General features: G+C 44.0%; 1 protein-coding gene across 3 annotated transcripts in view; it reads right to left on the bottom strand.

The window, feature by feature from the left end:
* Positions 1-13,999, bottom strand: part of Mme (membrane metalloendopeptidase) — a 123,891-nt gene that overhangs the window by 15,926 nt on the left and 93,966 nt on the right. For all 3 annotated transcript variants that reach the window (XM_048794224.1, XM_048794225.1, XM_015486928.2), the window contains exons 16-17: positions 12,299-12,402; positions 1,518-1,576 (exon numbers count right to left, since the gene is read on the bottom strand). In XM_048794224.1, the coding sequence (XP_048650181.1) occupies positions 1,518-1,576; positions 12,299-12,402 (163 nt within the window). The remainder of the gene's footprint in view (positions 1-1,517; positions 1,577-12,298; positions 12,403-13,999) is intronic.

Raw genomic sequence — 13,999 nt, 5'->3', positions numbered from 1 at the left:
CCCCCCCAACCTTTGCCTTCTCTTTCCTTTGTGTGCTTATTTGGTCTGAAGATACTAAACTCAAAATGAGAACATTCCCAGCTCCTCTCTGAACAGGCAGTCTCAGAAGTGAACCCATTTTGAGCCTCTGGGACTTGGGGTAATTCAATCATGCCGGTTCCTGTCCTAACAGGTTCTGGAGAAAGGCCAAGGCCTGGCCGAGCCACAGTGGTCCTACAGGGTCTGTCTGGCTCCTGTCCTTGAGAATGAATCACCCCTGGGACTGATAGGCTCTGGAGTCCTCCCAGAGTGGGAATGCAGTGAGGTTATGCTCATTGCTCTGCCCCAGTGCAGAAATAAGGGTATGGCTGCTTCACCCTGCTTTGCGATTACATTGCAAGTTATCTCTGCTCTCTGAGTTGCAGTGTAGTATGAACTAGATCTTGCACTGACAGGAGGACTGAACATAATTGAAAGGAGGTCTTCAGGGGCCAGGGATGCAGCTCAGTGGTACAGCATGTGCTTAGCATGCACCAGGGGTTCAATCCCCAAAGGCACTTATAAGAAAGATCTTCAAAGAGAAGATCCTCCAGAGATAAAGGCATTTGTAAGAAAAGTCCTGACAGGTCTCTCTAGAAATACATTCCACAGGACTGACTGCCAGGATTCTAAGTAGTTGATTGTTGAGCAGGTTTGGTCTAGGTCTGCCAATCATTTCTCTATCTGGAAAACAGATTAGCCCAGACTTGGAGCCAACTGATTTTAACTTCAGTATACATGTCTTACTTATTATCTTTATGTTATGTAAAGACAATCTTTTCTCATTACTTTATATAATTCATTTTCATGTCATCCGCCAAAGAAAATTCCAGATGTATTCAAGTTTTTTTCCAAAAATAGAAACCATAAAAATACTAGAAAAAAAATGTTTGATAACTTCCTAATGTATCTCTTCCTAAGCTTAAAGGCAAATGGAAAAGGCATAATCAATGTAATTTTTTCTTTTCTGGTCAAAAGTGGTTAGGTAAATACAATTCCAAATGGTTCAGCCTAATACACTTTAGCTTTTAACTGTCTGAACTCTCCAAGGCTTTCGGAAGGAAGATGACATAGACTGGAACCATTTCCACTTGAGCTAGCATAATCACCAGGAGACCTTGATCTATAAAAAGTTGGTTCCTTGAACTTGAACCATTTCAACATGTTGATGCTTAGGAAGTCTGAAAGTCAATATAACTTTAGAGAGACATATATTTAATGGACTTTTAGAAAGTATTTAGAAATTAAATAAAAACCACTTGGAAATAAGATAAACTGTTTAGCTATAAATGGGAACACTGTAACAAAACCAAAACTCCTTAATGTGATTTGTACTAATTTAAATTTTGCCATTCTAGTAAAAGAAAGGCACATAGATACATCTACTTTCAAGAAGTACATTCAATAAACCAAAAAGTCAGCCTCAGCTCTGGGGTTTTGGGTATTACAAATCATCCACAGGAGCACGGTGGGCTGGCACAGTGGGGAACACATCTTACCTATCTGGTTTCTGCCTGAAGAATAAAAGGCATTGACCACGGCTGCTCCGCTTATCCACCTACGGAAGACACAAGAACTGGTTAACAAAAGACAATACATCATCCAACTCCATCTGCTCACTATGATAAAACATTACCATTCCTAGAGGAATGTGAACTTTCTGTTTGAAATACGATAAGCAAACTAAAATGAGCTCATGAGGTGAGAGCTCATTGGAAAGGATTTCTATTTCTTAAAAATTCAGCACAGGGCTGGGACCGTAGCTCAGTGGTGGAGTACTTGCCTACCATGCCTACCCAGGCACTGGGTTTGAGCCTCAGTACCACATGAAAATAAATAGATAAAATAAAGGTATTATGTCCATCTACAATTTAAAAACATATTTTAAAAGAATTCTGGCATATATCCAGGTCCGTGACGATGTCGTTTTTTACAGAGGTATCAGTACAAAACCCATGGCATGTGTCTGTTCAGAAACTACAGTGGGTTAAGGGTATATCAGGATGTGTTGGCTTTATTTTCCTAATACTAAATAACTATGTCAAAAATTCAGGAGCATTTGACAAAACACTTCAGATTCAAGTAATCTTTAAAACCTTTTCAAATTCTAATTTACAAAGAGTCTTTTTGGGAGCTATGATATCTCAGGTAGTTAGCTTGGAACAATGCATCTCTTATTATGGGCTCGTAAAGCTGTTTTTTTTTTTAATGCAATATTCCAACTAATTGAGCAAATGTATATCTCTGAATGACACTAAAGTGTCACCAGTTGTCTATACCTGATTTATGCTCTGCAGAGAATCAAGAGATTTTATAAAAAATACACTCCCTGACTGCAGGAGACTGGTTTAGCTGAGATGAGAATAATGCACAAATAACTATAATAAAAGATGCAATAAAAGATTGAATTTGAAAAATGCAAAAAATAGCTTTCAAACAATAATTTGAGGACTGAAGGATAAGAGCTAATGTCTCTCACGTCTTTCTGCTCAGATGTTATGAAAGATGTACATCAACAATTGTGCTAAGCACTTGTGTGCAACAAGAAAAATATTCCATTTTAATAGACTATTCCATATATATTCACTGGAATGCACCCTGCTGGACTTCAGATAACCTCTTAAGCATCAGCACCCAGCACACACTCGGGCAAACACATACCATTTTATCTAATGACTCGCTGTGGTTATTCCATGTTCAGGGCAATACTTAGTAAGACAATTATTACCCTTTACACACAAGATTACAGTAATCTGCACAATGAAGATAAATCAACTGTTCCCAGAGTCAACTTCCCAGATCAGTAGCACCCAAATCAGCACCTGAGTCACAATGTGAGGGAGGTACTGTAGAGGTCAGACTGAGTACTATGCTGATCTCCGCAATGGCAGGGCCACATACAGAACAACTATCTGGTGCATCCCAAATGTGGTATTTGTAATCACAGGATGAAGGATACAAACTTCTTATTTATTCTGTCCAGTTCACCTTTTGTGAACTCGTCCTTAGGAAGATAATCAGGTTGGAGGTGGGGTGAAGGGCTGGTCTGTGTGTTTCTCCCTTAGTTACTTAGTTGTTTTAATTAGAGAAAAGCATTCTTAAACAGACGGGACACCAGATTCATCAGTCCTCCCTAAGGTTCTCACAGCTGTGACATCAATATTTTAATATTTCTTGCAGGCTGATAATTACAAGAATATAACTGTATTTATTTTAATTACACTTCTACTTGCTTCCCACACAATTCGTGGCGACTCACTACAGAAATGTGTACTGTATTTGCATGCTGAACTAAAACCGAGAAAGCAAAAACCAGAAGTATTTCATTTTTGTGACTTACAAATATTATAAAATAGAATATGTATGTAAACAAAAATCATGATCAGGAAAAATAATATATTAAGACTATGTTCACATATATTACATGGGTGCTATGGTGGGGGTTCAAAAGTGGCTCCAAGCAGCTGGCAAGAAGGTCAAAATGGAAAATGTGTTCATACTGCTCCTGAGAAAACAAAGGTCTTCCTGATGTGTTCCTCACCCTTGGACAGCAAACATGGCAGCAAAATTGATGTATCAACCATTTATAATTATTAAAATTTTAATTGCTAATAAGTTAATATCACATGTTTCCTGGTCTTGGCAGATTTCAGGGTTGTTTCTCAGTGTTAAACCTCTGATTCAGGGACAGCAAACTCTGCATGGACTTTTGTGGGTAATTACAAATAAAATGTGCATATTGTTTGGCTCTGAACAGTGAAAAATTCTTATAATGAAACAGGAAAAAGTATCAATTCCAATGGTTTTAAAATTTAGTGTTCTTACAGGAGAAGAATCAGACACACGAAACCAGCGCTACAGACGACAGACCACAAGAGCAGACAGAGACGAATGGGGTGCCTAAGACATGACTCAGCCCGTGTTTACTGCTTTGGTAAAAATAAGCATCGAGCCTTTTGTTCTAGGGGATTGTGTTCTTCTGATACATTTAGAGCTGGAGATTGCATTTTGATTAATGCCTGTGACTTTCCAGCAGGGAGAGTTTTACATATTAAAATGTCCACTGTGAATTATTCCTTCGAGAAAACAGGTGGCTATTTATGGCTGTGCAACACTCAAATAAAACTTGAATATACCGGCGGAGTTTGTGGAGCGCTCATGTGAGCACCTGCCTCACCTTCTTTGAGTTCTTCTGTGATGCACCCTCAGGAGACTCTGGGGAGTTACCCAGAGCCCAGAGCACAGGCATTTTGTCGCTGGCAATGTTCAGAACATGAAGTCCTGTGATCAGATCACTGCGTCTTAAACGGGATGATAAGATCGACACACCCTATGGCTGACGTCCAGTCCACCATGAACTACCCGGCTATGTCAACACAAAAGCTAAATTAACGGGGCAAAGAAAGTACTTTCCAGATTAAGTGGTGATATGGCAACTAAATTCCTATGACTTGGATTCATCTCCATTAGTGGAGAAGCTTTCACTCAGGAAATGCAGGCAGTCGGCGGTGACAATGCCCTACAATAGTGGGCATGTAACTCTCCAGAAGGTGCCTCTAGACCTCCACTGTGCAGGACCAGGCCTGGCCAAAGTGCCCTGTCTGTGCGTTTCTCCTCCTATCTCCTGTGTGTACGAGCTTGGTGGTGTGGGGGACTGAAGAGCGGAAACTCAGGAAGAAACTTGAGTTTTCCTTTCTGAGATGAGAATTTTGTCAGGGAACCTTATTTGGGGCATTCAACAATAGAACATAGAAGGGCTGCCACAAGCCACGTGGCCCTCGCAGCCAATGTGGGTGGGCAAAAAACGACAGAAGACCACTTGGGAGAGGGACCAGGTGTTTCTCGCTACCTCTCATTACCCTGAAGAAGCTAAGCAGTGATGACATGAACGCACGGACATCACTTTTATAGCAGGGAAGAAAAGCAGAAATAGCCAGATCCCAGAGGCTTCTGGAGACGATAAGCCCACTGGATTACAAAGCACTTGAACAAAATGTTTTCTTTCCTCCACTCTTGTGGAACTTCAAGACTCAGAAAGAACACAGAACTGTTAATACCCCTCCTTGCAAATGTTCAGCTTCTCAGCATCTAGTAGTCCCAAGGCACCTCCTTGGAAGGCAGCCGTTCAATAGATTTCCTATGACTTGCTCCAGTGCCCTGGGTGGAAGGAGAAGTCCCATCTTGCAGTCGCAGACATCATTGTGTTCCTTTACGTTTACCAATATCCTCTCATCCAGATGGTAATGTTTTCTACATACTTTTATTCATCTTGCAAATCATGCCTTACACAGATGTCACCTCTCATTTGCAGGTGTAGAAACAGGCACAGCACAGTTACTAAACTCTGCAAATATGCACAAAAACTAAGTGATCGAGCTGGGAAAAGAATATTTAAACCTGCTCATCCTCCTCTCAAATTCCCCACTGTGAGTCTGCTGATCTGCATCACACACAAAATTTTATCAGGACCATCAATGCCATTTTTCTTGTTGACCTCTTTAAATATGAAGAGGATCATTTCTTACCACTGTTCCACGTCTCCGATCCTCCACACCAGGCCAGTGAAGAATGCTGACCTCCGCCCCACCCTGAAGGCATTCTAGAAGACCCACCATGACAGATCAATCATGGCAACAGGAGCTACTGTTTGGTGGACACCCAAGCTATGCACCAGGCACACTGTCTGACATAACATGGGCATCAGGAGAGGAAAAATCAATGCCACTAACCCCTGTTTGCAGAGACAAAGACCCAAACCAGAGCTCATCTATGTTCATTCAGCAAAGTGGCAAAGCAGGAGCCTGAACTCAGGCCCACTAGCCCAACGACACAGTCCACATCCCACCCTGACTCCCCAGCATGTGCTCTTTCCAGTGTTCCCTTAGATGCAACTTCTTGTGTGTGTGTTACACGCGCTGGGGACTGAACCCAGGCCCTTGGGCAAGCTAGGCAAACGTTCTAACCACTGAGCTACCCCAGTCCCGGATGCAACTTTCAATTCAAAAGCTAAAGCACAGTAGAACCAAAGAATGTCACTGAGCTGATCCGCACTGCAGTCCAAGCATGGTGAGCACAGCTTCAGCACTCTGCCCCTCCCAGGGCCTCACCCGAGTGAACTCTCATTCTGGTGGCGACACTGGAGAGTCCACTCTCTTTTGAGAAAAGGTTGCTTTTTTCCCTATCATCAGCTGTTTGTGTGTGGCTCTAAGCTTGGTGACAAGGCATGATGGTTTCAGCTTTGATGACTCCCTCTGCCTGTCCGTGCACCTCTGGGCACACAGTAGGTGGTGCCAAATTCAGAGAAACTCCCAATTATGGAGACATGAGGGTGGGTGGGTCATTTCTGTCCCTACTTTTTCCTCCTGATTTAAAGTAATCCTGGGGACTTCTAGGAAAGACTTAAAACCTCTTCCATCCCACACGACCCTTAGCACTTACCTAACACGACATAAAGCTGTTGTCTGTCTAGCTCACTGGACGGCAACTGGAGGGGACCTTCTAGGTTTGGGTCACTGAATCCCTAGGGCTGGAGCAGTACTGGGAACTTGGCAGGCACTAACACATACTTGGGCCTTGGCATATCAGTGGGTCCTCCATGGGCCCAAGGGCGGACCAGTGACATGTGACCCTGGGAGGGCAGAGGCACCGCTGCTCCACAGACTGCAGAGAGCAGTGGGAGCAGGAAGCCGCAGCCTCTGAACATGATCCTCCTGAGGGACCACCTGGAGTAAAACACCAGAATCCCTCTGAAAAGTCTTTCCACTTTAAATGGGACTGGAAGACCTAATTGAGTTGTTCGAAGATGAAATATGTATTTACAGAATAAACCCTGTTTTTAAAACTTCAAGCTTTAAATCATTCGGCTTCCCTCCCAACATCCTCTCCCCTTTCCGAAAACAAAACAGCCTTTCTCGGATGCTAATTAAAAAATGTTTTTGCAGATAAAATATGTTTTGCTTACAGCCCCAAAACATGTTGCGAAGACAGCCGGCTTTCGGGGAATATCAAAGATGGAAATCTGCATGCTTAGAGCATGAGCGGGCCATGGGAACACAGCCACAGGGAGCTGCCATGGTGGTTCAAGTTCAGTCTAAGGCTCAGGCCTCCTGTCTGGGGAGCGCTCACTCACTGAGTCAGGAATCTTCTCTGCTCATCTTCCCATGAACGTGAGTCTACGCACTTCCACTGGACCCACTCCATAGCCTCTCCTCCCCTCAGCCACCACGGTGGCCCAAGTTCTGCATAACTGGTTTCCTTTTATCCAAGTTGAAGGACCTCATTACAAAGAAGACTGGTTCTAGAAACGCCAGTGAGGGGTGAGGCCCTTCCCGCCTCTCCAGAGTCGGTCTGAGCTCCTGGGGTCACTCAACTGGAGAAGGGAAGCAGGTAAACGCTGCCCTGGCTCTGATCAAACCTTCCCCGCCAGGTCACAGATGGACTGCTGGAGAGAAGCTTCCACACAGCCCAGGGCAGGCTGCTCATTTTGGAAATAAGGAAACCACGGGGCTTTAAAGGCCACAAGTAGTAACTGGCAGAACAGGGGCACTGAAAGAGGACTGTGACTCAGCGCAGCGGGTGAGCGGTGCTGTCACTCTGCTGGCACTCTTGGTGAGGGGGCCTTTCAGGAAGGGCCAGAGAGTCACAGACCTTGGCTGCCAGCTCTCAGAGTCGGAAAAACAGCTGGCTCCGAACACACAGGACAGCAGCATCCACCATTTCTGTTCTGCTTTGAGTGACTCCTTTGTTCACCTTGACATTGATCTCAGCGCTGACATGCTGCTGCCAGGGAAAGCTTTACTGGTGTGTAAAGGTCTAACAGTGGTCTTAAAAAACACGCTGGGCCAGCACTTGGCTTCCCTGTGCTGCACCCACCAAGTGCGCCCCCGCAGGGGCTGGCCTCTGTCGCCTGCCTCCCCCAGGGGCTGCGGACTCCCAGGTGAGGACAGCTCCTATCCAACCCTCCGTCCTCTGCTCTGGTCAGCACAGGGCTTTGTTGAAATAGCTGCTGTCAAGCTTCCTGGGCTTTATTTTGATGAGTAACAGCAGGAGAGACGCAGCCATGACATAAGCCTTTGTAGTTCAGGGAAAGTGAGTCCTGGGCTCAACAGTCAGGATTCATAAATCCTGGGGCCACGTGTCACAAGCGTATCAGGAAAGTTCTGTCCTGAGAAACTTGACAATGCAGCGTCAAGTCTAAGGGGCTCTTCCATTTTGTTCTTGAGCATGCTTCATAGAGGCTTATTTTTGTTCTATGTGCATAATCATGCTACTAGAAGTAAATGATTTTAGCTCTATTACCAAGTAATTCTGCCAGTGGATATTATATTCCCAGCTCAGCACTATTTGTCCCTGACAACCTGACGTGCTTGAAATTCTTTACCACCTGGCACCAGATCCCCAGAAGACACGCTTGACATGACTTCAGGAATACAGACCGCGCACTTGTAAAGTCCCTGTCCTGCCATGGTGCCAGCTACTTCTACAGGCAAAGGGAGGCCCTTCCAGTCAAAGGGTTCACTTGGGTGAATCACATGTAGGTTTCCTGATGTCCTCAACTTCTTGAATTTATTGAACAGAGAGCAGCAAAGATGGTGCTGTCTTTACCAAGCATGGTGGTGAGATGCTCAGGCGGAACCAGAGGGGCAGCTCAGTTGACCAGTGTTACCCCCCTCCCCACGGGCTCTTTGGCATCTCTGGTGACACGGCTATCTGGCTGCTGCTTCTCACTGAGGTAATGGAAGCTGCTGGGCCTGGACTAAACTGTTCAGGTGAAGCAAAACCTGCAAGAGGTCAGCTCAGCTGGCCAGTGAGTAGGGCCTGGTGGAGTCCTTTGCTGGGTAATGAGGACAGAGGGAGAGGTCCCAGATGAGAGACCCAGGGGGAAGGCAGGGGGAGAGGTCCCAGGTGAGGGACCGTGGGGGAAGGCAGGCAGTGGCTTGGAAGTAACACATGGCTGGAGCCTGGGGCAGCTGCAGGAAGGGTGCCTCTAGAGGGTTCTAGAGAGGGGGTGGGTGGCACAGGGGCCTTGGGCCTCTTGTCCAAAAGTTCCCTGGGCATGAGCCAGCCACAGGAATTCAGTGAAGGTCATGAGAAAAGAGCACACCTTGATGTGTGTCTTCAAAACTTCTCAGGGACAGCAGTGTGAGAAGAAACCAAAGACGTGGTGATGAGGGATAAACAAAGAGGAAAAACTGAAATAACTCTGGGAAAGGATGAGAAATGTCTTAATTCAGGAGGTGACAAAGGTGATGTGAGATGAAATGTTTCCTCCTGCCCCCTCTGATACCTGGCTAGTAGCTGGTGGATGCACACCTGTTCTTGGGATGGAGATTTAAATTGAATCAAACGGGTCAGCCTAAAAAGATTAGGCTGAGTCCCTGAACCTCAATATGACTCAACTATCCCATCCCCCCATAGTTACCAGAAAAATCTAAAATAAGCATACAATAGTGACACAGCCTCATCAATGTTTATAGCAGCACAATCACAATAGCCAAGCCAAGGAACCAGCTCAGGTGCCTGTCCAGAGACAAATGCATAAAGAAAATGTGTATATATATATATATATATATATATATATATATATATACACACACACATATACATATACATACATACATATACACACACACACACATGCTATGTAGTCATGAAGAACCATGAAACTGAAAGGAGAGAGCAGGCTAAGTGAAATAATCCATCCAGAATTTCAAGGGTCAAACGTTCTCTCTTACATGTGGAAGCTGGAGCAAAACGGAGCAGGGTAGGGAGTGTGTGTGTGCTTGCACGGGGGTAGGGGAGGAATGTCATGAAAACAGAAGATGGATCAGTGGAATAGAGGAAGGGACTGAGGGGGAGGGAAGAGGGATGGAAAATGGGAGGAACAGTGGAGTGAATTGAGCAAACTATCCCATGCACATATATGAATATACCACAATGCATATCTATGAAGCACTAATTAAAAGAAAACTGTAAATAAATAGAAGGAAGACCAGTAGGGTAGAGGGAAAGACGCAGGAGGAGGCAGGAGGGAAAGGAAAGGGCAAGTACTGGGACTGAACTGGAGTAAATTATATTCCAGGCTTGTATGATTATGTCAAAATGGACCCCAATATTATGTGTAACTATAAGGTACTAATAAAACAAACAAACAAATAAATAAATAGATAAATAAATAAACTGTAACTAAAAAAATGAGTCTATAGTTTGGGTCTTGGTACCTACGGTATGGAGGTTTGGGGGAGACAGATAGATATAGGGAAAAAAGATGATTAAATTTGCCTAGATGGCAAATCTGGGTTGGTGGGATCATGAGGATCCACATATCAGCCAGACCTCTGTGCCCAGAGCTCAGCACATGGACCTGGGCAAATCCTTGCAAATCCTTGCCTGTGATGATGATGCAGAGGGGGTCAAGAAGCATAGGAGTTTGCCCCACGAGTGCAGGGAGAAGAAAACACCCAGAACTCTCCTATTTGATGAACCAAATTCCTTTAATCAATGCCCTGAAGCTGTTGCATATCCTTGTTTGCCTGAGCACCCTATAAAGCGGCCTGCGGCAGCCAATAGCCTCATCTCTGTCCCCACAACTTTGGGCATAGACAGGTGTCTCTCCTGCAGGAAGCTGGGAATGAGGATCTTGAGCAACCCAGGTACCAAGGGCTAGGTGGGCCAAGCCGAGGCCACGCACTTGTCTCTGAATGTGCACCATGGGGACCTGACCTTGATGCTACATGAGGGAAGAAAACAGGACTGTGAAGCAAAGTGAGCCACAAACCTTCCTGTAAAAAGCCACAGTAAAATAAGAAGCACCTTCACCATGCCCCATCCCACAGGCCTGGTCCAGACCACACTGCCCTTGCTGTTAGAGGGTTTCTGAAGATTTGGGAACAGAAATTAAATCTCAAATCTAGCTTGTCAAATTATAATGCATCATCTCGTGAAAAAATCCCATAAAACTAAATACCAACAAGAATGATACAAAAAGAAACCAACACTAAGCCAGGGCCTCCTGCTCTGGGGTGGGGTGGTACTTACGAAGTCCAGTACCTGGGTCCCAGTCACAGAGCAAATGCATTACAGAACAATCTAAGGAGACCAAGTTGGAGAAGGCAGAGTTTTTTTTTTTTTTTTTGGTAATGTTTCCCCAGATGATTCCAATGTGCAGCCAGAGTTTTGCATTTCTATACTCAGTATACAGGCAAAGATTTTTAAAAAAAGAAGCTGGCAAGGTATGGTAGAGAAGACCGGAGAAGTGACATTGTACCGTGATTAACAGAACCTCATGGAAAGGACCCCAAAGTCTACAGACGCACACATGCCGTTGATCAGTATTCATTAAAACACTGTGTTCAATTCTGGCTTTTGATTATCCATCTTAAGGAGAGAAAGACTCAGAGAAAATGAATACATATGTTGAAAGGGAAGACACAGTGTAAACTATATTAAAAATGACTACAGAATGAAGACAACCTTATTGACTTCAAAAGAAAATATCAAGCAGTAATTCAACTATTTTTAAAATCATTAAAAAAAATCTCAATCTTAGGGGTGTGGGTTATTTCAGTCGGAAAGACTTTAACAATATCTGTTGGTAGACACTTTACGGTGCTAATAAGTATTAAATCTAAGTATATGTATTTTAAAAGAAATAATAACATTCAGTTCTAAGTGCCAGAAAGGAACAGCCCCTGCTCTCCAGAGGTGGGGAGCCTGGGGAGAAAAGAGCCACCAGAACAGCTCTGGGGACTCGGGTGCACAACAGGCACACTGATAAAGAGGTTAGATGCGTCCCTTAAATGGAAAAATAAACACTGCTCATATGAAGTACTGATGTCACTAAGGAGCAATCAAAGCTCCCTAAAGACTCCTTCTGGTATTTCCTGCTTGACTACAGCAGGGTTAAAAAAAGTGCTTCGTGAGCCAATCCCGGAAGGGGATGGAGTTGTTGAAGGTCTGATGGGTTGAAAAAGGTGGGCTGTCAGCAGAAGAAAATTCCAGGAGGAGGCTTGAAGGAGCTTTGGGTTAACCTAGCTAAGGTGTTCTTGATAACACCTTGCCCATGACTAGCTGTGGGGGGCAGGCAAAGGTGTTGAAGGGACGGGGAAGTTAAAGGTAACCCTCAGGAAAAAGCTCACACTTGGCTAAATTCCTGACCCATGTTAAAGTCCTCTAAGCTGCTCCTAGAGGACACTGTACTCTCACGTTCTAAGCACCTGGGGTAGGAAGAGGAGGAAAAGGACCTCCTCTGATGAATACGTTGGAAATAGAATCTACGTACTCGTCCTTGTCCACCTTTTCCCGGAGCTTCTTCAGCTGTTTACTTTGGATGAATTTCAAATTTTGAATTATGTTCTCAAAGTATTCATCTTCTTTGTAGTTCAACTATAACAAATAAAAGATTTGGGGGAGAATTATTAAAGCCAGTATCTGCAAAAGTTTCACTAGAAAACACATTTTATTAAATCCGTTAATAAAATTAAGAAACAGCATTGAAAACTTATCAAAGGAGGGTTTATTTCCAATTAGCTTGGTGCTAGAGTAGAAGTCAGCACTATTCTAGATGGATCATGGCTACATCTTATTCTTTTGTAATTAATCAAGTGAAACAGGGTCAGACAAGCCTTGTGATGCGATATGAATCCTCACATCACAGATGAGGATAAGAGCACATCCTTATTTAGCACCTACTGTGTGCCTAGCAAAGAGTCCAGTACTTTAAACACATATTATACTCATTAATCCTCATGGTAATCCCCAGAACTAAAGGATGTCATCACCAGACAGTTTAGTCACTCACCCAGATCTAAAGCAGTAGAGGATTGTGGGTGGGACTGCAAATTAGTACAACCATTCAGCGGAGCAGTATGGAGGTTCCTCAAAAGACTAGAAATGGAACCACCATATGACCTAGATATCCCATTCCTTAGTATTTATCCAAAACAATTAAAATCAGTATACTACAGGCACATCAATGTTTATAGCAGGACAACTTGCTATATCCAAGTTTTGGAACAAGACCATGGGTCCGTCAATGGAATGATAAATATTTTATATATATATATACACACACACACACACACACACACACACACACACACAAACACACAATAGAGTACTACTCAGCTATAAAGAAGAATGAAACCATGGCATTTGCTGGTAAATGGATGGAACTGGAGAACATTAAGCTAGTGAAATAAGCCAGACTAGGAAAGTCAAAGGTTGAATGTTTTCTCTCCTATGGAGAAACTAGAGAGAAATAAGGAGTTTAAAGAAAAGGCAGGGTTGGGGAATCCCATGAAAATAGAAGGGAGATCAGTGAAGTGGAGGAAGGAGGTATAGCGGGAGGGAGGAGGTTTGGGAAAAGGGGGGAACTGCATAATGAAATTGACCCAATTATGCTAAATACATGTATGAATATACCACGGTGAACTTCACCTTTGTGTATATTTGTAATGAATAATACTTAAAAAAAAAATAAATAAATTTTAAAAATGTGGTGGAACCGGGTGGAGCCCAGGGAGCTTGGTGTAGGGTCCCTGCTCATCCACCACATTTGCCACTGCCCTTGCGTCACAGGGACCTGGGACGTGCAGGCTGCAGATAGTTTATTTAAGAGAAAGTCAAACTTTTCTGCAAAAGGAAAGGAGCACATGCAAACCTCCCTGTTAGACTAGCAGTCAGGGGCCAAGAGTCACTGTCATCCTGAATCCTGGAAGCTTCACTTGGCTGACACCTGGATGCCAGGCGGTGACAGGTGGTGCTTCAGGTGAGCAGCTGTAGTGACCCTGATCAACTCTTCTCTTCCAACTGATATGATACCAGGGGACAATGAAATGGCTTCTGGTTCTCAGAGACTGTTTACTTTGTTTGTTCAGCAGAGGAGGCGTGACTTGGTTTCCACAAGGAAACCAAGGAAGCAGAAGGATCCTGAGGCTGTGACTGCAGAGACCTAGATAAGATGAGCTAAGGCCTGTCCTTC

The sequence above is a fragment of the Marmota marmota genome, unplaced genomic scaffold (genome assembly GCF_001458135.2).
Source record: "Marmota marmota marmota unplaced genomic scaffold, marMar, whole genome shotgun sequence".
In the NCBI taxonomy this organism is placed as follows: domain Eukaryota; kingdom Metazoa; phylum Chordata; class Mammalia; order Rodentia; family Sciuridae; genus Marmota; species Marmota marmota.
This window is presented reverse-complemented; position numbering and strand designations above follow the sequence as displayed.